Genomic DNA, 22696 nt, shown 5'->3' with positions numbered 1-22696 from the left:
AAAGTGATCAGGAACAGTCAGCATGGATTCACCAAGGGAAGGTCATGCCTGACTAATCTAATCGCCTTTTATGATGAGATTACTGGTTCTGTGGATGAAGGGAAAGCAGTGGATGTATTGTTTCTTGACTTTAGCAAAGCTTTTGACACGGTCTCCCACAGCATTCTTGTCAGCAAGTTAAGGAAGTATGGGCTGGATGAATGCACTATAAGGTGGGTAGAAAGCTGGCTAGATTGTCGGGCTCAACGGGTAGTGATCAATGGCTCCATGTCTAGTTGGCAGCCGGTGTCAAGTGGAGTGCCCCAGGGGTCGGTCCTGGGGCCCGTTTTGTTCAATATCTTCATAAATGATCTGGAGGATGGTGTGGATTGCACTCTCAGCAAATTTGCGGATGATACTAAACTGGGAGGAGTGGTAGATACGCTGGAGGGGAGGGATAGGATACAGAAGGACCTAGACAAATTGGAGGATTGGGCCAAAAGAAATCTAATGAGGTTCAATAAGGATAAGTGCAGGGTCCTGCACTTAGGATGGAAGAATCCAATGCACCGCTACAGACTAGGGACCGAATGGCTCGGCAGCAGTTCTGCGGAAAAGGACCTAGGGGTGACAGTGGACGAGAAGCTGGATATGAGTCAGCAGTGTGCCCTTGTTGCCAAGAAGGCCAATGGCATTTTGGGATGTATAAGTAGGGGCATAGCGAGCAGATCGAGGGACGTGATCGTTCCCCTCTATTCGACACTGGTGAGGCCTCATCTGGAGTACTGTGTCCAGTTTTGGGCCCCACACTACAAGAAGGATGTGGATAAATTGGAAAGAGTACAGCGAAGGGCAACAAAAATGATTAGGGGTCTAGAGCACATGACTTACGAGGAGAGGCTGAGGGAGCTGGGATTGTTTAGTCTGCAGAAGAGAAGAATGAGGGGGGATTTGATAGCTGCTTTCAACTACCTGAAAGGGGGTTTCAAAGAGGATGGCTCTAGACTGTTCTCAATGGTAGCAGATGACAGAACGAGGAGTAATGGTCTCAAGTTGCAATGGGGGAGGTTTAGATTGGATATTAGGAAAAACTTTTTCACTAAGAGGGTGGTGAAACACTGGAATGCGTTACCTAGGGAGGTGGTAGAATCTCCTTCCTTAGAGGTTTTTAAGGTCAGGCTTGACAAAGCCCTGGCTAGGATGATTTAACTGGGACTTGGTCCTGCTTTGAGCAGGGGGTTGGACTAGATGACCTTCTGGGGTCCCTTCCAACCCTGATATTCTATGATTCTATGAGATGGGAGACACTTCAACCGTGACGGCAGCCAGGCAAAAGAGTCACGGTAGTTTCCGCATACCAAAAACCTCAACAAGCCACAAAGAATCCACAGCCAGCTCACGTCAGTACATGGTAGGAGTCACCACGCTCCCAGGCACTACGAACAATCATCTCTTCCCTAAAAAAGAAATGGGCTGCGAGTGTGAATGGTGGAAGGAGGAGGAGTTTATTGCTAAGGCGCTGAGCTAGGACCCAGGAGTTTGGGTTCTATTCCAAGCTTTGCCCGGCTCACACAGGCCAACTCATTTCATCTCTGGGCCTCATTTCCCAGTCTCAGGCTCGTATGGCAGGCTCCCATTCTTTTGTCCACAGCTGTGGTATTTGTATCGTAGGAGCTTCCAGCAGCCCTTGTCATGGACCAGAAGCCCATTGCGCTACGTGCTGTACAGACACTTGCCAGACCTACCTTATTGTCCTACACACAGTTTGCTGTTATTGTTAGAGCAGTGACTTGAGTGGTCAGCCCAGGTTTTAGGAACAGACCAGAAGAGTATGCAACGTGTAAATACTGCACCTAATGTGAGGCCCCAGTTCAGTTTGGATCTCTACAGCAATACAAATAAAAATAACCAGGTAAGAGAGAAACAAAAGGCCATACTATGGGCTTCGTTACACAACGATGCCATTTACATGCGTAGCATGTCCTCACCAGTAGTAAAGAAAACCCTTAGGTAGATAAAAGGCACAAAAAATTGTTCCTTTTTCTGACCAATAGGTCACCTTTAACTCTTCAGATGTGGCTACATGAAACTGGCAGCCCCATTCCACTCCCCGGCCACGCACACACACATGCCCAAAATCTCTGCTAATTCCTGCCATTATCTCCTAGTCAAATCTTTGTATTCATATCCCGCTTGCTTTGCCAATGACATAGTAACCTGGACAGCAGAACACCGATTTTATGATCAGTCTTACGAATGACCCATCATATGAACCATTTTTATGCCACCCAGTGGGACTTCAATCCTTCAGCCAGCTTTCAAGCGGCTGTACTGGTTTGAAAACACCGAGCAGTTTGGCAGCAAAGACTAATCAGACACTGTACGTTTGTAACTATTTGCTACGTACTCTGTCCCTGAGCAATAAGTTAACTTGTGCACTGCACCCACTGCAATTCTGAGATGTTCAATTTCATGTTCTTAGCGCCTCAATCCCCGATTAGTTCCTATAATAGGGACCCTACTGTATTCCTAGAGCACAATAAAATGGGGAAGCAGTTCTGTTATTGATCAAATATCAAGTAGTAGCTGTCTATTCAGAGGGGGCATAATTGAGACAAGCAAAGTGTGCAAAATCCTCACTGGATTTTTATGCTATATTTTCATGCCAAATCTGTTCATTCAGAGCCTGTCTGTAGCCTTTATGATGCAATTCTTTTACATTGTAAAGGTTTTTTTTTAAAAAAAGAACTACACCCGAGAAAGAAGTTTTAAACTCTTTGGTTCGGTATTTGACAAGTTCTTCTTGGAAGGATCCGAGTCCTGCACATCCACTGCTGATGAAGACCAGCACATGATGAGAAGTATGATATATGCCTAGACAGATCTGCAGCCTAAATTCATCATAGGCTGCTAATCTGCAAGCTTCGTAACCACTGCATAGTGAGACACCGAATATCACACCTAATTGGGATAGGGGCCAGATCAGATAACTGAAAATCTAGAGCCCCCGAGCTGCCTGGGGGCTGACAGCCAGAGCCCCCAGCCGCTGGTGATTCGGTAAATACACCGAGCTAGATAATGGAGGCTCGGTTAAACAGGGTTCTACTGTACTTACATCCTGGCCTAGAGGGGAGCTTGAGGGCTGAATGGGCCTGGAGAATGGTCTCTGTTAAGGGTGACAAGGGGCCAATTAGTGCCAGTTGTGAGATTTTTTTCCTGGGATGCAGACAACTGTCCACTGGGGAGTAACCCAAGATTAAATGTATTTTGATTAGTTCATTATTCAAACTAGGTGTTCATCACTGACTTAAAAGACACAGCATTTCGGGCAAGACGCTGGCTGATGGAGCTGCAATTATCAGACATTAAACAGGTCCGGAAAAGAACGCAAGCGGTACCAAAATAAATGAATCTGTTCAAATAGACTTACGGAGAGATCAAAACAAAGCAAGTCAGGCAACACTAAATGGCATTTTGTCAGATGAGAGACGGTGGCGATGGCTTACAAAAGCCAACGTAGTTTGCGGAGTTACAGAGCAGCTTTACATATGAACCAGTTACAAGAGAGGAACTTGGCAAAACACACCCGCCTTGCTGGACATGTACAGTATTTGTCTAACCGCGCTTACTGCACAAGACAAAACTCATTTGCTGTGAGCATCAGCTGACAAGCCACTAAACTGAGGACTGGATTCTCATTTATGTCTCATCTACGCTACACAGCTGTACTGTTTTACCAGGTGGCATACCTCTCCATTGTACAGGTACAGTTTATTCCCATATGGGAAGGGGAATAAGCTATAGTGGTAGAAGGTACCTTTATACCTGTATAATGCCTGCACTCTGAGGATGTACCAGTAAAAAAAAAAAAAAAAAAAAAAAAAATCACACCTTGATCCAAAAGAGTTATACCTGTGCAGAAAGAACCATTTAGACCAGGACTCGAACCAAGACCCCTTTACACTAATCTGGCGGCATGAGGGGACCTTTAAATAGGACGAAATGTAATTCACATGTACTAAGTCCTTTGTGCACGGTTTGCTTTAGTTGCTACCATAATCTCTGGTAGCCTTGCAGAGACCCCACTGCACTAGGCAGAGCGCATTCAGTGCTAGGCACGGTGCATTCGGCACTATCCATGCAAACTGGAGCCTCTGGAGCGCTTCCTTTTTCAGCACTAGCCACAGCACCAATCCAGTCCTTCGCAACACAGGACACGAGATCCAGTGGCATTTGAAGGAGCCTCGGCATATTTGCATGACACACGCCCTTCATCCCAGATGCTTGCATCCCTCTTCACCTGGAGGGACATGGGAAGGCCTCAGGCAACAGAAACCTGAGCTCCAGCCCAGGGCGTGGTGTGGAGATCCCAGGAAACAGCACAAGAATCTGCATCCCCTCTCCACTCTCCCGGAGCAAGAGGAACTGTATCTCAACTCCCACCTGTTGACATCACTAGACAGGTCCTCCAGAGACCTGGACTTAAAGCCTTCAACTAAGAGAGGAAAGCAAGGACCGGGAGCTTTTTTTCCCATACATGAAGTGGGGTTGCTGAGGGCGGGGGAAGGGAATTTCATCCACAGGCCTAAGGAAGCAGTGAAGCATACAAACTGTGGTTTTGAGCTGCAATTCACCTTGACGGTTTGCCGATGGGACTGCTGCTACAGCTGCAGCCATACGTTTCTGTACGCGTGGGCAAGGGAAAGGTTACCAAGTAAGGGTTCTTTGAAGCAAGGATCCCTTCCAAAGGGCAAACACAGGACGCCTGCACCCAACCCAGGAAGCTCTCCAGTTTACTGAGCCCAGCAAAGACAGCAATGCTGGGAACACCTGCAGCAAGCTGGACAGAGCTTACAGGTATGTTTGGGCACAACACACGACAGTTGTGCCACTGCAGCACATCCATGTGGACGCTCACTACAGCCATGGGAGGGCTTCTCCCATCATTGCAGTTAATCCACTTCCCCGAGAGGGGGTAACTTGGAAGAATTCTTCCATTGATAGTGCTTCCTCCACCAGGGGTTAGGTCAGTACAGCTATGTCTTGGGGTTTTCACATCCCTGAGAGATGTAGCTTTGCCAATGTCCATTCCCAGGATGGATCAGCCCTAAGTCCTGAGGCCACTAAGGCTGGCCACTGCTGGCTTCTAATTGACATCACACAGCTGCACCTCCATTAACAGAAGAGGGACAAGCCAGCGACTCCAGCCAGTAGGAGCAGCTACAGAAGCTGCTGAAGCAGGTACTGCTGCATTAGGAGAATGGGGTAAGAAGGGGCCCAGCCAGGGCCACACCTCTCAGACCCAGGACTGTGTTCACCAGACCAACCCCCCTCCAGCTCCTGATCCTCCTCCCCCCGAACCATACAGCCTTAAGGAAAAAACTGCAGAAGGCCCAGCCGGAAGGAACATCTGCAGAAGCAGCCAGAGAAGGGACCATCCGAGAACTTTCTACAGCTTTGACTGGACTCACTTTGCCCTGTGCCGATTACCTGTTTGCACCGTCTCAGCTTCAATCCAGACCTTGCCTCTTAGCCCCTTCTCCTCTGCCCTGTCATCCTCACCCCCTTCCCATTTAGCTGATTTCTCCCCCTTTCCCCTAACTAAACCCAGGATAACATTTGTCACTCGGCTGGTGTCTTCTACCGCTTCCCTCACTCTGTGTCTGGAGCCGCGATCTGGGGTGGTTCTTCAGCACCACTGTGATAAACATAATTATTACCACTACTGATAGACAAGCCACTCAAATTTTAACCACTGCCACACTCAGGTCACGTCTACACTACAAAATGACATCGACCTAACGTACGTTGGCACACAGCCATCGTGGTTATTAAATCACTTGTGCGCGTGCACGCTCAGCTCCTTGTGCCGGCGGGGTGTATCCTCGCCAGGAGCACTTGTTCTGTCCGTGTGGGGCATTGCAGGACAGCCCCTGAAAGCCAGGAACAGTCGACACAAGCAATGCGAGGTCTACAAGACACTGGGCCGACCCAACTACATCGAGCGGGACTCTCCTCCACTTGGGGAGGCAGTTTTGCTAAATCGGCACAGAAAGGCACTTATGCCGGCGGGAGCCTAAGTTAAGCGAAGACACTTCCATGGCTATGTTGATGCAGGGCAGCTTATGTCGACCTGACCATGCAGTGTAGGCCTAAGGCTACTCAGGGCTGGCCGAGGCAACGCGGTTAGACTGCCAGGCTCCACTAGCACAATGTCCACCTTCTCCTTTCCACATGCTACCGCCGGGGAGCTGCACTAGTGCACAGACAGAAAATGCTCGTGCAGACAAGACCTAGATGGAGGGGAGGGTGTCTGGGAAACGGGAGCCATGATAAAATAGAAACATGCTCCGAAGACAGTCAGAGGAGAGGGCTCGGCTGTCACCCCCTGAGCCCGCTCCAGCTGCCCGACATCCTCAGACACTGTGCACACTAAGGCTTGTCTGTGCCTGCCTGTCCACTGTATTACTGTCAAAGCTGCATAGTTCCCTTGGTGGGTAGGGAAAATGAACAAAGCCAGCCCAGCCCTGCAATGTCAACAGCAGCAGGGAAACTCCTTTAAAGAGGCAAGATCTGGTTACCAAGTTCTAAAACCCTGAGCAGACGGACCTGGCTGATCGGACACTTGATTGGTCCACGTTAACAGAAGGTACACGCATGCAGTCATTTAATAAGAGCTGCCAGTGGCTGCAATGGGCCGTGACAAGAAAGAGCGGAGTCCTGCCAAGAGCCACGGAGAGACCTGCAGCTCCAGAATGGTTTCCTCTTTCAAAAGGAGGCTGTATAGCCGCATGCACCTCCAGGCTTTCAGCAACTCCCTAAGCTCAGACTAGCCAGGAGCCACATGGGCATGCTAGAGTACTAGTCAATGCCTCCTTCTAGTCCATCACCAGAGTCTAGCAGCCCCACAAAAACACACTTTGGATGTCCTCCTCTCACCATCAGCCTCCAGGCCAACTGGTGCGTGGAGATGGCCACACGCCTCGTTCTAAATGGAAAAGGAAGCTTAGGTCAAGTTCTCCACGATTCTTCAAAACGGGCAGGCCTCAGCCCAGTTCCAAGGTGCTTATAGGGCAAGCTGTTATACGAAGCCAGAGCCTTCTTCACCTAGAGTAAAGGCAGAGCTGCGGTGAAGACAATGGACTGGGACTTAAGATCTGGATTCAATTCTTGGCTGTACCACGGACTCTGACCTTGTGACCCCCACCCCATGGCTCAGTTTCTCATCTGCAAGATGAGGCTAATCCTTTCCGCTGAGAGTGGGTGGCAGGGGATGGATCATTTGGCGATTGCCTATTCTGTTCATTCCCTCTGGGGCATCTGGCATTGGCTGCTGTCGGAAGACAGGATACTGGGCTAGATGGACCTTTGGGCTGACCTAATACGGCTGTTCTTACGTTCTCTATTTAGATGGAGATGCACTGTCTTTCTGTGCAGCGCCTCGCACCGTGGAGACTCTGATCTCAATACCTCTAGGCGCTACTATAATATTAATCACGTCACTACAGAACGTCAGAAGTTGGGGTATTGTCAGGTGGTCAGCGGGCTGGGAGAAGCTCACATCCTCCCCAAAGGCCACTTACTTCTAGTCCCATTTCACTACGCTGCAGTGATGTGTTTAATTAATGGCATGATACAACATAACGGATCATTTTTCACTCCCCAATACTTAATGTACTTAACAGAGAAAGCTCAGAGTGAAGATGATTAATAAGAACACTGAAGATCCATCATCTGCTCAATAAGGCTTTAGTATGATCTGTTAAAGAACTCACACAGCTCATGAACAAAGGCATTTTTACAAGCTGAGAAGCCAACAGCAATTTTAATTATTCTTTAACAGGAAAGAGTCAATTTACTGTGGGTTAGTAGACACACATGGCATCTTCACTGATCTCCATCACCATGTTGATTTTGTCTCCCTCGCCTCCTAACCAGCCCCCTGGATTTTATTTTAATTTTTCTGACACAATGAAGGACAATGTAAGAGAAACGGACTTCTGTGCAGTATTTGATATTCAGCCCAAATCGGATGATCAAAGCTAGCAAGCCATGCATTCCATTGGGATGTTAAAGAGAGATAACGCTATCTCTGTATGCTTCTTGTCTCTGCCTTTCAAAGGCAGTTGCCAGAAGACAGGGCCTGCTGTTGCACTGACTGGCCTACATTCCCAACATTAGGTTCAGACCAGAGTCCTAGCCAAAAATAGCAGCCCCCACAGATTTTGTAGAGGGATTTTTCACAGGGCACTATGGCTGGAGTAAATCTTCACAAGCAGAGGACTCCTGGTGGGGAAAGCAATGCTCCCAAGAACAGCAGTTGGTGTTTTTACGTAACAAACATCGTAGGAACATGGAAAGGCATCAGACGCAGGTGTACAGACATTCCTAGAGACTTTAATTGCAAGTATTCGTATACATAAATAGCAGGTCATGCCATAAAATATGAAGGCTGTGTGTATAGAAATCCAGTATTAACATAACCAATGGCATAGCCTCCTGCAGGCCCCTGAAGAGTTGTATTTGCACATTAGTGACACCTCCACTGCAAACAGAAATAGCATTTTAAATTCAGTTTCCAGCTCTCCCTGTTATCCAGCATGAAGTCTCATATGCCCGCAGGAAGAGCTGTTAATGCCTATTAACACATTGCAGGGTAATGGTGACATATCCCAGTTAAGCAGAGCTCCCATCGCCACAGGATATCAGTGCTTATCACCGAGAAGATGCCATTGCAACAATCTAGATTGATACTCCTCCTCCTCGGAGGTTTAACAAGATCCAACATAATCAATACATCTCCCCCAGTAAGGCATAGGTACCATACATCCCTCTGTCTCCAGACATCCATGCCTTTACTTATCCACTTCTCTCTCTGTTCACCTCTCTTCCTCCATCAGGTACCCAGTCAGATAACTCTGAACAGCAACCACACACACACACAATTTTGTGATTCATAACTACCTGGTCTCTTCAGATAGCATCCACCCCCCTTTGCTTACAAAGAACAGTGTGTGTATCCTTCCAGAACGTTAAGGGTGGTTTTTTTTGCTTGGAAGTGACTCTTGTCCACTGAATGCATCCGATGAAGTGAGCTGTAGCTCACGAAAGCTTATGCTCAAATAAATGTGTTAGTCTCTAAGGTGCCACAAGCCCTCCTTTTCTTCTTGTCACAGGGAATCTCTACTTGTGTTAATTTCTTAAAGGTTGTTAGTTTGGGGTGGGAGCTTTGGGGTTTTTTTTTAAGATAAACTGAAGTCAACTGTAATATCCCTTCCCCTGACATTCTGCTGCATGCACACATCCCCCTCTTTTGGTTCTCAGGGATGAGTCCAAGCCCGCAGACTTAACAGCGGTCAATTGACCTTCTCACTCCAAGAGTGAAAGATTGCTCCAGTTCGAGTGCAAGACGTAACACAGCAGGAAGGGACAGAACAATCCTCACAATGGGAAAGGCAGATACAGAATGAAGGCTTCAGTCTTGCTGTAACCTGTTCAGATGGGTGCAGGTGAACCACCAATCTTAGCTCTGGTTCATCAAGTTCTCAGGTTTGGAGGGTGGTAACTTTCCCCACAGAATCAAGCTCATGCACTACAATTACCGCTTTGCAGTCAACGGACTCAGGATTAAATTCTACCTTTAGAAAAATCAATTTCGGAACTGGGAACGTTTAGCTGTTGCTGCCCTTGTCTCCCCAGCTGGCTCAATCTTTTAATTCCATACAAGCCTGCGCCTTTAGAAAAGCAGGAGGTGGCAGAGGAAAGCAAAGGCCATATGATTTTGTGTTACAAATGATTTCTTCAGGTGAAGAAGTGACGGTTGCGTGTTCCCCCATGACACTGAACTGACTTTATCAGCAGGCTAAACGCTGAGAAAACTTGCTTGCCAGAACAAAGGAGGAATTCCCCCAGCTGATGCCACATTTAGGGCACTAAAACAAAGCTCTGCTGTAGGGGGGCTGGGTTCGCTTGTAGGAGCTGCCTTAGCAGAATAAAATAAGGCACACATGAGATGTAATCATCAATGCCAGCTAGTACCCAAAACAAGAGAGTTCTGGGAAGACTCGGACATTAAATAAAACTATAACCCACATGCATCTTGTTGACATGAACATACAATGCCCGTCTCCTCTTTACAAAAGTGTTCTACAGGCAGAGATCAAAATTAATCTTAAAGAGACCGTTTAAGTGTCTCCTACTCCAAAACTCATTTAAAGGGACAGCATCAGCTCAAGTCTGGGCACCATTTATGTTTTGTGAAAAAGAATCTTTCCAAAACAAGAGAGCAACAAAAACATTTCACCTTTTAAAAAAACAATTCTAAAAAAGGAACCAGCTCAGCAAAAACATATTCCTGCAGAGCACTTGCAGCTCAAACAGCCTCAAACAGCCAAGATGCATGGTGCCTTGCAGACAAAAAGTCAAAGGGAAGCGCCAGCAAAAAGCCTAACTGAGGGGAAGCCGGGTTTCAGAGTAGCAGCCCTGTTAGTCTGTATTCGCAAAAAGAAAAGGAGGACTTGTGGCACCTTAGAGACTAACAAATTTATTAGAGCACAAGCTTTCGTGAGCTACAGCTCACTTGCATCCGATGCATTCCCCACTATATTTTCCACCGAAGGCATCCGATGAAGCGATGCTACAGCTCACTTCATCCGATGCCTTTGGTGGAAAAAAAACGGACTAGCCACGTTCTAATGTCTAGCCTGGCTGAAGTGCAAAAAGCAAACAAAAGGAAAATCGGGAATTTAAGATCTTTTCAAGCACTTGCCCTTTTCATTTTCACTTGCAACATACACGCTCAAACTTTGCACGTGTCCTCCCCAAGAAGCAAGCCTCCTGCTTTTTTTTTTTTTTGGGGGGGGGGGGGATGGGGAAAGGAAAAGTTTTACTCCTGTCAAAGGCACCATGACCGTAACCGGAGGGAGGTTAGGCCATTTCCCTCCCCCCGTTTCCCTCGTGTTTGCCGAGAGCCTGCCGCACGCAGCAGCGCCAAAGCTGCTGGTGGAAGCTCACCGAGCGGCGGGGCCAGTCAGCGGCAGGTGGAGCAGCGAACAGCGGCAACCCTGTCGGTTCACACCGGAGGCACGTCCCTTTTAAATCGGTTTCATTTGGTTTTAGCCCCCGGGGACTCGCCTCCCTGCTCCACCTGCAGAGACCTGGCCCCTGCAAGGCTTTGCCGACGCCTTCATCTCGCAGGCACCGGACCCCCCCCCCCCCGGGAGCCCGCCGCCTCTCCTCGGCCCCCGCCGGGGCCTGCGGCAGCGGGGCCGGGAGCCGCCCGGCGGGCGAGGCCAGATCGTCGCCCCCCGGCAGCTCCCACGGTCCCCGGCGGCGGCGCCCCGTGGGTCGCAAGGCGCCCAAGTGTGGCCCCGCCGGGGAAGGGACAATAAAAAGCTTCCCTCTCCGGGGCGGAGTCTCCCCGCGGCCGGGGGGGCGAGCTCAGGGCCGGGGGGGGGCGCGCCCCGGAGAACAGGTGCCCCCCCCCGGGCAGCGGGAGGGGGGGCAGGCAGGCGCCCCCCGCCCCACACTCACCTTGGCGAAGTAGAGCATCCAGAGCTCGTAGAGCCGCTCCTTGGAAGCCATGCCGCCGCCGCCGCCCTCCTCCTCATCCCCGCCGCCGGCCGAGCCCGGCCCCCCGCCCGAGCGCCCGGCGGGCATGGCCCCGGGCCGCGCAACTTTCCGCGCCCCGCCCCCGCCTGCTCCGCCCCCGCTACGCCTCCGCCATGGCTGCCGCGGGGGGGCGGGGGGCTCGGCCGGCCCCGGCCCCTCCTCCGCCGGCGCCTGCTTAGACCGGAGCGCGGGGAGCCGCCCCCAGGTGCGCCCTGGCCCCGGGGACGCGCCCCGCCCGGCCTCTGCCCCCCCCCCGCGGCGCTGGCTCAGCCCACGGGGGGGGGTTAGCAAAGGCGGGCACGGGGCCAGGAGCCGCCGCGGATTGAACAGTAGCCGGGCAGGGCCCCCCCGCCCCCCGCTGGCCAAGACACGTGGGGGGCTGTAGCCGGGCAGGGGCCCCCCCCCCCCGCTGGCCAAGACACGTGGGGGGCTGTAGCCGGGCAGGGCCCCCCCGCCCCCCGCTGGCCAAGACACGTGGGGGGCTGTAGCCGGGCAGGGCCCCCCCCCGCTGGCCAAGACACGTGGGGGGCTGTAGCCGGGCAGGGCCCCCCCACTGGCCAAGACACGTGGGGGGCTGTAGCCGGACAGGGCCCCCCCCCCGCTGGCCAAGACACGTGGGGGGCTGTAGCCGGGCAGGGCCCCCCCGCCCCCCGCTGGCCAAGACACGTGGGGGGCTGTAGCCGGGCAGGGCCCCCCCCCGCTGGCCAAGACACGTGGGGGGCTGTAGCCGGGCAGGGCCCCCCCACTGGCCAAGACACGTGGGGGGCTGTAGCCGGACAGGGCCCCCCCCGCCCCCCGCTGGCCAAGACACGTGGGGGGCTATAGCCGGACAGGGCCCCCCCCGCCCCCCGCTGGCCAAGACACATGGGGGGCTGTAGCCGGGCAGGGCCCCCCCCCGCCCCCCGCTGGCCAAGACACGTGGGGGGCTGTAGCCGGGCAGGGCCCCCCCCCCCCCGCTGGCCAAGACACGTGGGGGGCTGTAGCCGGGCAGGGCCCCCCCCGCCCCCGCTGGCCAAGACACGTGGGGGGCTGTAGCCGGGCAGGGCCCCCCCTGACCCCCGCTGGCCAAGACACGTGGGGGGCTGTAGACGGGCAGGGCCCCCCCCCGCTGGCCAAGACACGTGGGGGGCTGTAGCCAGGCAGGGCCCCCCCCGCTGGCCAAGACACGTGGGGGGCTGTAGCCGGGCAGGGCCCCCCCGCCCCCCGCTGGCTAAGACACATGGGGGGCTGTAGCCGGGCACGCCCCCCCCCGCCCCCCGCTGGCCAAGACACGTGGGGGGCTGTAGCCGGGCAGGGCCCCCCCGCTGGCCAAGACACGTGGGGGGCTGTAGCCGGGCAGGGGCCCCCCCCCGCTGGCCAAGACACGTGGGGGGCTGTAGCCGGGCAGGGCCTTCCCCCCCCCGAGTCAGTGGCTTGACTTTCAACAGGTGCAGCCCTGTTCCTGGGACCGGGGTGACCAGGCAGCAAGTGTGAAAAGCCGGGATAGGGGGTCGGGGGTAATAGGAGCCTGTATAAGAAAAAGCCCCCAATATCAGGGCTGCCCCTACAAAATCGGGACATCTGGTCACCCTACCGGGGCCCAAGGAACAGCCCCTCAAACCGGGCTGAGAAGGGGGCAGCAGCCGAGAGACTCCAAAGCGTTACGGGCCCTTGGGCCCCGGGTTTCAAAAGTGGCCCCTGATTTTCAGTGCCTTGATTTTTGGAGGGGCCTGGGGCCTGATTCTCAGAGGCACCAAGCGCGCTCACGGCTCCCGTTCCGCTGGGTTTCTGGCTGCTCAGTGCTTTCTGATCCTCAGGCCCAGCCTGTGTCCAAGGGACACCCCCCAAAGAAGCTAAAAAACCATTTGCAGATGGCGGCCTTGGTGTGTAAAGGGGCCGGATTTCTGAAAGAATGTTAGAATGGCACCTAGTGGGATTTTCATAAGCACCTAGGCCTGCTTGCAAATCCCACTGGGGGCTGAAATACCTTTTAAAAATCAGGCTATAAGTATCTAGGCTACCACAGGATGGGCCTTTCAATAAATATCTCTAGCCCGCTGCAAACATGCGGGTGCTTAGCTATAAGCATGGGGGTGGTCCCAGTTATAAGGTCACAAGTAAGCGATGGCAGATAGATGAGATTTGTGATTGACAGATATAAACTGTCATGACAATCTCCAGTTAATAAAGTGTTAGGTATCTTTTATACAGCACTTTACAAATTATGGCTCTTGTCCTGCATTAGGATCTGCTCCCTCTGATACCTGTGCCTCTGTGGTATTCCCATGGCTGAGGTCCAGACATGGGAAAATAGCAAATGCAATTAGGTTGGTCATTTTCACTTTTGTTTACAATCAGTTTTCCTTTCTGGTTCACATACTAGATGCTTCCAGTCATAGAATCATAGAATCATAGAATATCAGGGTTGGAAGGGACCCCAGAAGGTCATCTAGTCCAACCCCCTGCTCAAAGCAGGACCAAGTCCCAGTTAAATCATCCCAGCCAGGGCTTTGTCAAGCCTGACCTTAAAAACCTCTAAGGAAGGAGATTCTACCACCTCCCTAGGTAACGCATTCCAGTGTTTCACCACCCTCTTAGTGAAAAAGTTTTTCCTAATATCCAATCTAAACCTCCCCCATTGCAACTTGAGACCATTACTCCTCGTTCTGTCATCTGCTACCATTGAGAACAGTCTAGAGCCATCCTCTTTGAAACCCCCTTTCAGGTAGTTGAAAGCAGCTATCAAATCCCCCCTCATTCTTCTCTTCTGCAGACTAAACAATCCCAGCTCCCTCAGCCTCTCCTCATAAGTCATGTGCTCTAGACCCCTAATCATTTTTGTTGCCCTTCGTTGTACTCTTTCCAATTTATCCACATCCTTCCTGTAGTGTGGGGCCCAAAACTGGACACAGTACTCCAGATGAGGCCTCACCAGTGTCGAATAGAGGGGAACGATCACGTCCCTCGATCTGCTCGCTATGCCCCTACTTATACATCCCAAAATGCCATTGGCCTTCTTGGCAACAAGGGCACACTGCTGACTCATATCCAGCTTCTCGTCCACTGTCACCCCTAGGTCCTTTTCCGCAGAACTGCTGCCGAGCCATTCGGTCCCTAGTCTGTAGCGGTGCATTGGATTCTTCCATCCTAAGTGCAGGACCCTGCATTTATCCTTATTGAACCTCATTAGATTTCTTTTGGCCCAATCCTCCAATTTGTCTAGGTCCTTCTGTATCCTATCCCTCCCCTCCAGCGTATCTACCACTCCTCCCAGTTTAGTATCATCCGCAAATTTGCTGAGAGTGCAATCCACACCATCCTCCAGATCATTTATGAAGATATTGAACAAAACGGGCCCCAGGACCGACCCCTGGGGCACTCCACTTGACACCGGCTGCCAACTAGACATGGAGCCATTGATCACTACCCGTTGAGCCCGACAATCTAGCCAGCTTTCTACCCACCTTATAGTGCATTCATCCAGCCCATTATCTTTGCCCATCCCCACCCTTAAAAAGAAATTAACAGCACAATTCACAAGAACACAATAAAAGGAGAAAATAGGAACTAGCCCCACGAGGCTGTATGACAAATAATTTTGTGACCTTCTGTAAAACTTGTTTCAGAGTAGCAGCCGTGTTAGTCTGTATCCGCAAAAACAAAAGGAGTACTTGTGGCACCTTAGAGGCTAACAAATGTATTTGAGCATAAGCTGCGTCCGATGAAGTGAGTTGTAGCTCACAAAAGCTTATGCTCAAATAAATTTGTTAGTCACAAGTACTCCTTTTCTTTTTTCTGTAAAACTTGTCCTTTCCTTACCAACCCCCTCCCCTGATCAGATGTTACTCTCCTCACTTTACCATGTTGAATGTATAGATCCCCATTCCATTGCTCCTTATACACTGCCATAAAGTGTAGGGAAGGGGCGGTTACAGGTGTAAAATGCCACCATTCCCATCTGGTAGCATCTAAGGGCTAGTGTACAGGGGAGGTTTTTACTAGTTACATCAGTACAATTATACTGGTATATTAAACCACTATCGTTATACTGGTATAACTACCCATCTAGACACTCCTATTCTGGAATAAGAAGGCTGTTTTCCAGTGTAGCTTAACTCTCTGGGAGCATAATGTAATAAAATCTCATTCTGTGGGCAGGGTGGTGATAGAAAGGTAAGGGAAGTGTCATTTTATTTGTAAAAATCTATGGAATCATAATTACAATGGTGTCACTCCCTGCAGTGTGGTGGGGGGGATTCACTGACACCCCCCCCCCTTGCCTCCCAGCTCCAGGTCATCCCGTTGGTGGAAATATTGATAACACAATGTCATTGGAAATGGATTGAGTTGGGTATCATTAGAAAGCCTTTTCTCCCACAAACACAATGATACCAAGCATGACAAACCTAGAACAATTACAGTAGAACCTCAGTTACGAACGCCAGAGTTATGAACTGACTGGTCAACCGCACAGCTCATTTGGACCTGGAAGTACACAATCAAGCAGCAACAGAGACAAAAAAAAAAAAAAAAAAGCAAATACAGCACAGAACTGTGTTAAACATAAACTGCTAAAAAAATAAAGGAAAAGTTTTAAAAAAATTGACAAGGTATAGAAACTTTCTGTGCTTGTTTCATTTAAATTAAGATGGTTAAAATCAGCATTTTTCTTCTGCATAGTAAAGTTTCAAAGCTGTATTAAAGTCAATGTTGAGTTGCAAATTTTTGAAAGAACAACCATAACGTTTTGTTCAGAGTTACGAATGTTTCAGAGTTACGAACAACCTCCGTTTCCAAGGTGTTTGGAACTCTGAGGTTCTACTGTATGTCGATAAATATTTGAGAAAATGTTTTAAAGTCAACTTTTTTATTATTCTGTAACACAGGGATGCATTGCCTCCATAAAGAAGACATTGATCTTTGGTAATCCTAGGGAAGTTAGCCTTGACATATAGGAACAAACACATTTATTCCTCAAAGTCATCATCAGTGTCCTCTCTGTTTAGGGCATCATTGCTAGTCACGTTGTGACACGCTGATTCTCCTCCATGTCGCACTCGCATATCTCTGTACAAGGAAGGCTGCTGGCCAAACATCTGTAGGCTGGTGAGCATCTAGTCTTTGCACACAAGCACTTGATTAACTGAAGGATTGATTGGGAGTGCATGGTATTTCACACATAATTGGTGTGATCCCTCTGTCCTCCAAGACCTATCCATACCCAGTTGGGCAGGGAAGAATCGCAGAGCCATTCCATTGATTGATAATTTGCCCTCTTGATTCCTTGCCAGCAGCAATTTTTCTTTGTCTGCTTCTTGGGAAACAGTCACCAATGTAGCTGTGCAAGCATCCTAATGTTGGTCTTCAAACAGTAAACCTGGCATATGAACCAATGAGCTCATCAGTGGCTGTCTCAGCCGTTCCGAGCACCTTCAGAGCAAGGAGAGAGTCTTCGGAGGCTGAATCAAATGTCTTCCAGTAAAATAATTTGGTCTTTCCAGCCAGTCTTTCAGTAGTGTCACATTCTGAAAGAGCAGGGAAACCTGGCAGTTGGGTGGCTTTTAATGGTCTGAGTGACAGGAACACATCTCTGAGGGATGTGCAGCAATTCTTTTCCCCTGCAGCAGGCTCAAAACCAGAATCTTGCAAGATGTCTTGGGTAGCCTCTCATGGCGAGTACTAGAACATCTGTGTCTTGTGCAAAAATCTGGTGTTTCATAGCACTTCTCTGTGGCACTGATGGCATGCAAGATAATTTTAGTGTCAACTTCCTCTTGGGACCTACGAAGAAATGCCACTGAATAGTGTAAGGAGGCAGTGGCTTCATTATGCCATACGATGATGAAATTCTCTGAGCAATTCTTCACATGCTGGGGAGTGTTTCCTATAAAGCATGTGGTTAACTTGTCCTCCATGCGAGACAGTAGCTTCTTCATTATGACATTGGAGACGTTCATGGAGTCAAGGATTTTGTATTGGACAAATGCAGTACCATGGAGTCTCTTCTTTCTGGTAATAAGAACATAAGAACGGCCATCCTGGGTCAGACCAAGGGTCCATCTAGCCTAGTATCCTGCCTTCCGACAGTGGCCAATGCCAGGTGCCCCAGAGGGAATGAACAGGACCGGTCATCATCAAGGGATCCATCCCTTGTTGCCCATTCCCTGCTTCTGGCAAACAGAGGCTAGGGACACTTCAGAGCATGGTTTGGGATTTTAATTGATTCCTCTGTATACGTGTCAAACATGAGGTAGACTTTGTCATAGATTCAATATTGTCCTTCTAGCCTCATAATGAAGTGTTCAGCCAAATCATGGCAGGTGTTAACAGTTTCTGATTTATTGAGAGTTTGTACATCAGCCATGCCATCTATGATTGCTACGCTGAAAGGCGTCTGCTGGCATAAGGTACCAGTCATGTTGTCAGTAGGTGCTCGTTTAGGAAGAGCATGCAAGATGTGAGTTTGTTTACTTTTCGCCCGCACGTATTCCTTGTTCTGTCGCATTCAAACGTCGATCGTGGTACCCTGGAGAACCTGCACGTTCCCAAAGTCTCAAAAATCAACACCACGCTGAGATCTGGACACGACCAGGAGATAAGCATCTGCTATGAAACCCCCACATACTTCAGGACAATATGCTTTTGCATAAAAATTTAGCAGCTGCAGACTAGTCTCCGTATTACTGTTGGCATCAGCACTTTCCTCCTCTTTTGACAGTGCCATGTCTTTTGCAGCTTTTAAAGATATGGGCTGTGATTCATTTCTGCGGATAGGATGGCTAAAAACTATGCCCATATCCAGCAGTACATCTTCAATGCACGCTTGAAGAGCCTTTTTGCTGTGCAGTTGTTCCTCTTTAATCCCATTCGATGCACACTTTTCTCTGCTCTTTGCCTCTTCATCAGTCTTCACCACCACTTCCCATCCATTAGCGCCTCTGCGAGCAACTCATGAACTCCAGCTGAGTTGCACAGTTCGCAGTAGTGAAATCAGTTTTCTGTTGCTTTTACCTTTTGACCCAACACATTGCATACGTTCTTGGTCTAGCATTCAGTGTGATACGCAATGTGATATGCGCGGGCGTGTTTCTGGTCCATGCACCCACTTAACTTTACTTTCCACGCAATGTTCTCGCTAAGACTGCCTGCTTCATATAGTTTCTCACCTGTCTCACATGTTGAAACTGTGCTTAATGCATGCCTTCTGGCTTCCTGCTTACTGCAGGAGAAGCAGGTGTTCTTCTCAAAACACATGCCATGGGATCTAGTATAAGCTGAGTCTCACCCACAGAAGATGTCATGGCATTTGCCACTTTTTCCTGGTGCGGGATGTTCTTCCTCTCCAAACTTGCCAAATTCAGTTTAGGGTGCACTTCTCATGTAAGGTGCCACCAAGCTTTGGGTTTAACCAGATCCTCGCGGTGGCATTCTCCAAAGATTCAGCTATTAGTTGGTATTCCTCATCTCCCACAAATGCCTAAAAGTTATAAGACTAACGTAAAAACAAGGATTTGGTAATAAATTGCTTTGGGACTGTAATTAATCGTGTTGTGTAATGTATGTTAGGTAACTATGTGCGTATCTTTTGCAGATGGATTCCCATAATTTATGGCTGGATGCTGACTTCTTAACCAGTACCTCGGCCACTCTTTTGGCATGATAAACAAAGCAGATAATCAATGCCACTGAACTGCTTCTTTTTTTTTGCCAATGTTGGCAAAGCAACTTGCATCCCTCCTTCCATTTACTGTAATGAGCGGCATTAAACGAAGCAAGTATCACGTGCTCAGCATTAACCAATCACACAGAGCTGTCAGTTCACAGCCACCAGTGAACTTTGTGAGGGCTGCATGTTTGACATGCCTAGGTTAAAGTATAATTAAAAAACTGTTGACCTGTAAACATTTTTGACTATATATCGACATAGTTGTTCTAGGTTTGTCATGCTTAGTACCATTGTGTTCGTTGGAGAAAGGGCTTTTGAGTGATACCCAGCTTGACCCACATCCCACAACACTGTATGATCAAAATGTCCACCAACTGGAAGACCTGGCATGAGATGGCAGCGAATCCCCCCTGCCACACCCCAGAGGGTGACACCACTGAAATTAGGAATCGGTAGATTTTTACAAATCAAACGACACCTCCCTATGGAATTACATCTACTCCAGAACCAAAATCCCTTCCAAGGTGATGTCAGCAAAACTGAAAAAAAGCACTCTTTGACTGGAATAAGAGTGTCCACATGGCAGGTTGTAGTGGTAAAAACTCACACCTTAGCTTGCACTGGTATAACCTTCCCATGTAGACAAGGTACATGGCAACAAGAGTATCTCATTTGTACCTTGTAACCACTGGAAGCTCTTCCAGATGAAAAGGGCAGTGTCCCCCCCCCCCGCTCACTTTTCACAGCTGTATATGACAACACACAGTGCAGGGCTGGGGAGGTCAGGTGCATCATTCATAGCCAGGCAGTGCCCCTGGAAATCCAAACAAAAGGCCATCTTTATTACCATATTAAAAATCAGGTTAAAGCCCATGTTGCGGTTTTTCCCTTTATTTAAACTTTCTGGCAGCCCCCATTTAATTAAATCTGAGACACTTCCCCAATGATTTGCTAAATATATTGGGCCAGATTCTCTGCTGCAGCACCATGGGTGTAATTTTCACTCATTAAGGTCCACTAGCTGTCTCCCCTGCCGCTTGGAGTGCATTTCCCCCCTCCCTCAGAATTTCACCCTGGTGGCCCTGCAAACACTTACACACGTGGGTAAATTTACACACAGGGATCATCTCAGGCTGTGTCTACGCTACAGACTTCTGCACTCTGTTGATCAGGGGCGTGAAGGGGGGTGCCAAAGATTAAATGACTCGGCCAAGGTCGCCTGTGTTTGAACGAAGAATCAAACGCAATTTTCCTGAAACCCAGCCCACTGGCTTAGCTGGGAGACGATGCTTTTGCCAAGCAAGTGCCTCCCACCCTCTGCACCGTTAGGTCGCCTCAGGGAACACCCCACTGCCAGAGGCTACCTCCATTGACTAAACTGGCTCAGGTGACTAGCAGCAGATGGTTGACTGGACACAAGTGAGCATAAAGCTTCCTGCTGCATATCAGACCCCTGTTCCTGCCTCCCCCTTTGCCTGGCTCTTGCTCCTGTTACTGCCCCTTGTTCCTAGCTCCTGCCACCTTGTCTGGTTTCCACGCATTGCTCTCATTACTGCTTCTGCTGCCTCACCCTAACTCCAGTGGCTCACTCCAGCTTGTCCCTTGGTTTGACTTTTGACTCCAATTCTGGCTTAATCCTTGGTGTGGCATCCGATGCTGGCACTGACCCTTGGCATGACTTCCAGGTGTGACCCTGACTCCATCCCTGGCTCTAACTGCTAGGTCAGACTGACAGCGACCCATAGGTCACACAGTGTTCTAGCCCCACAACTGCCTACAGCTGTTTCAGCAGCCTGCAGGGCTCCAGGAGACCTTGTGGATACCCAAGTAACTGCAGGTTCATGGACCTGGCCCCCACTCCTCTGCATCCTGCCCAGGGAGCCTCTAGAAAGCACAATTCCATGTCATGCAGAGGGGAGTGTAGTGTATTGAAATCTGTATTAAAATTGTAAGCTATCACTTTAAATGTTCAATGTTCAATGTTAAATGCATCCGATGAAGTGAGCTGTAGCTCACGAAAGCTTATGCTCTAATAAATTTGTTAGTCTCTAAGGTGCCACAAGTACTCCTTTTCTTTTTGCGAATACAGACTAACACGGCTGCTACTCTGAAACCTGTTTAAATGTTCAGGAGTTTTTCCTGCTTGCAGGCCAGGGGGCTCTGTAGGGAAGCATGCAATCAGGGACTAGCAGAGTCAGTTCTCCAGATAGGCAGCCTACAGTAAAGCGGGGTGAGTTGTGCCTCGCTGTTTTAGGGAGCAGCCTGCTTTGTCTCTTTCTGATTTGGGTTCTTGTGTGTTATTGGTCTGGATTCTAAGAAAGAAAGTCATGCTACATTGCAACCTTCTGGCAAGAGTATTTATGGTTTTTTGAAATCTAGCATCTCTCTGCGTGTGTGTGTGTGCTGTGAACATAACAGGGAAGAGATCCCAGGATCCTGCCACCCGCCCATTGAGCTGTGGAGCCCGTTTCCATCCAGGCTTTCCCAGGATACAGAAGGGGAGGGCAAGACTTGATTTAAATATTGGCTTTCCTGGCCCCTGCTAGACTCATTCCCAAACTGTGCTTTATACTGGGTTTGTAGAGCGCCTCTCCAGCAGTCTGCTTCTCTGGGGCCAAAGCCTCCGTTGGTGTAAATTGGCACATCCCCGCTAAAGTCACCAGCTGAGGAGCTGAGCCTTGTTCTGCACGAGTTGGCCTGCACCTTGGCTGATGTATTATGAGTACTCCTTGTTTTGCACTCCCCTCCCTTCCTGTGTGACATCAGCCTGCCACACTCCCCTCTCGGGGAACGTGTTGCTTGGCACAGTGCGGTAAAAGGCCTGCTCAGGAAGCATCTAGTCCTGGAGGTCAGGCCATCCAGATCCTTGCCAGGCAGAGCACCAAAGTCCATCTAAATGGGTTCCATAAAAAATCCAGTGCCTGGCAGGGGCCCTAGGGTCGCCTAGGAGTTCTTTGGCTCTTCCAGACAAAGGGAAATATGTTTTATTTTGAGGTGACTCATCCTGTGCTGAGCTTGTAATTGTGTCTCTGGGCTGCCACCTTCCTGTCCCAGGCAGCACTTGGACTGGGGCTGGGGGTGGGAGGCAGCCAGAATTTTCCTGTGGGAGGGGAAGAGGTTACCTGCCAAGTAGCGCCGGCCCAGAAATGGAAGAGGTAGAGATGGCAGCCCGGAGGTCTGGGAAGTGGGGAGCTGTGGGGAGAGAGACCAGCTGGAACCTCTCCCCCATATCCTACTGGGTAGTGTCTATGCGGGGGGTGGGGGAGGCCTAGACCTCTTGAACATCCCCCCCACCCCCACTGCACCACTGGCTTGGACAGCAGCTAATTCAGGTTGGGTTCTGTACTGCTGACCGGGGCCAGCCTGACAGCGCCGGAGAGTGACCTCGGCTCCTCCACGGAGCCCTGTTGCTCCCAGCCCACCTGGAACTCAAGACATGGGAACTCTCTGTGTCTCTGCTCG

The 22696-nt window shown here is 50.0% G+C and overlaps 1 protein-coding gene across 1 annotated transcript in view; it reads right to left on the bottom strand.

Annotated features, from left to right (window-relative positions):
* The window catches only part of NBEAL2 (neurobeachin like 2), a 180805-nt gene extending 169153 nt beyond the window's left edge, over positions 1 to 11652 (bottom strand). The window contains 1 exon segment of the mRNA XM_038390938.2: positions 11512 to 11652. Within this exon segment, the coding sequence (XP_038246866.2) occupies positions 11512 to 11637 (126 nt within the window). The 5' untranslated portion in view covers positions 11638 to 11652.
* Between the last annotated feature and the right edge of the window lie 11044 nt (positions 11653 to 22696).

The sequence above is a fragment of the Dermochelys coriacea genome, chromosome 2, assembly GCF_009764565.3.
Source record: "Dermochelys coriacea isolate rDerCor1 chromosome 2, rDerCor1.pri.v4, whole genome shotgun sequence".
NCBI lineage: Eukaryota > Metazoa > Chordata > Testudines > Dermochelyidae > Dermochelys > Dermochelys coriacea.
Note: the sequence above shows the minus strand (reverse complement) of the source record. Positions and strands in the feature narration are given on the sequence as shown.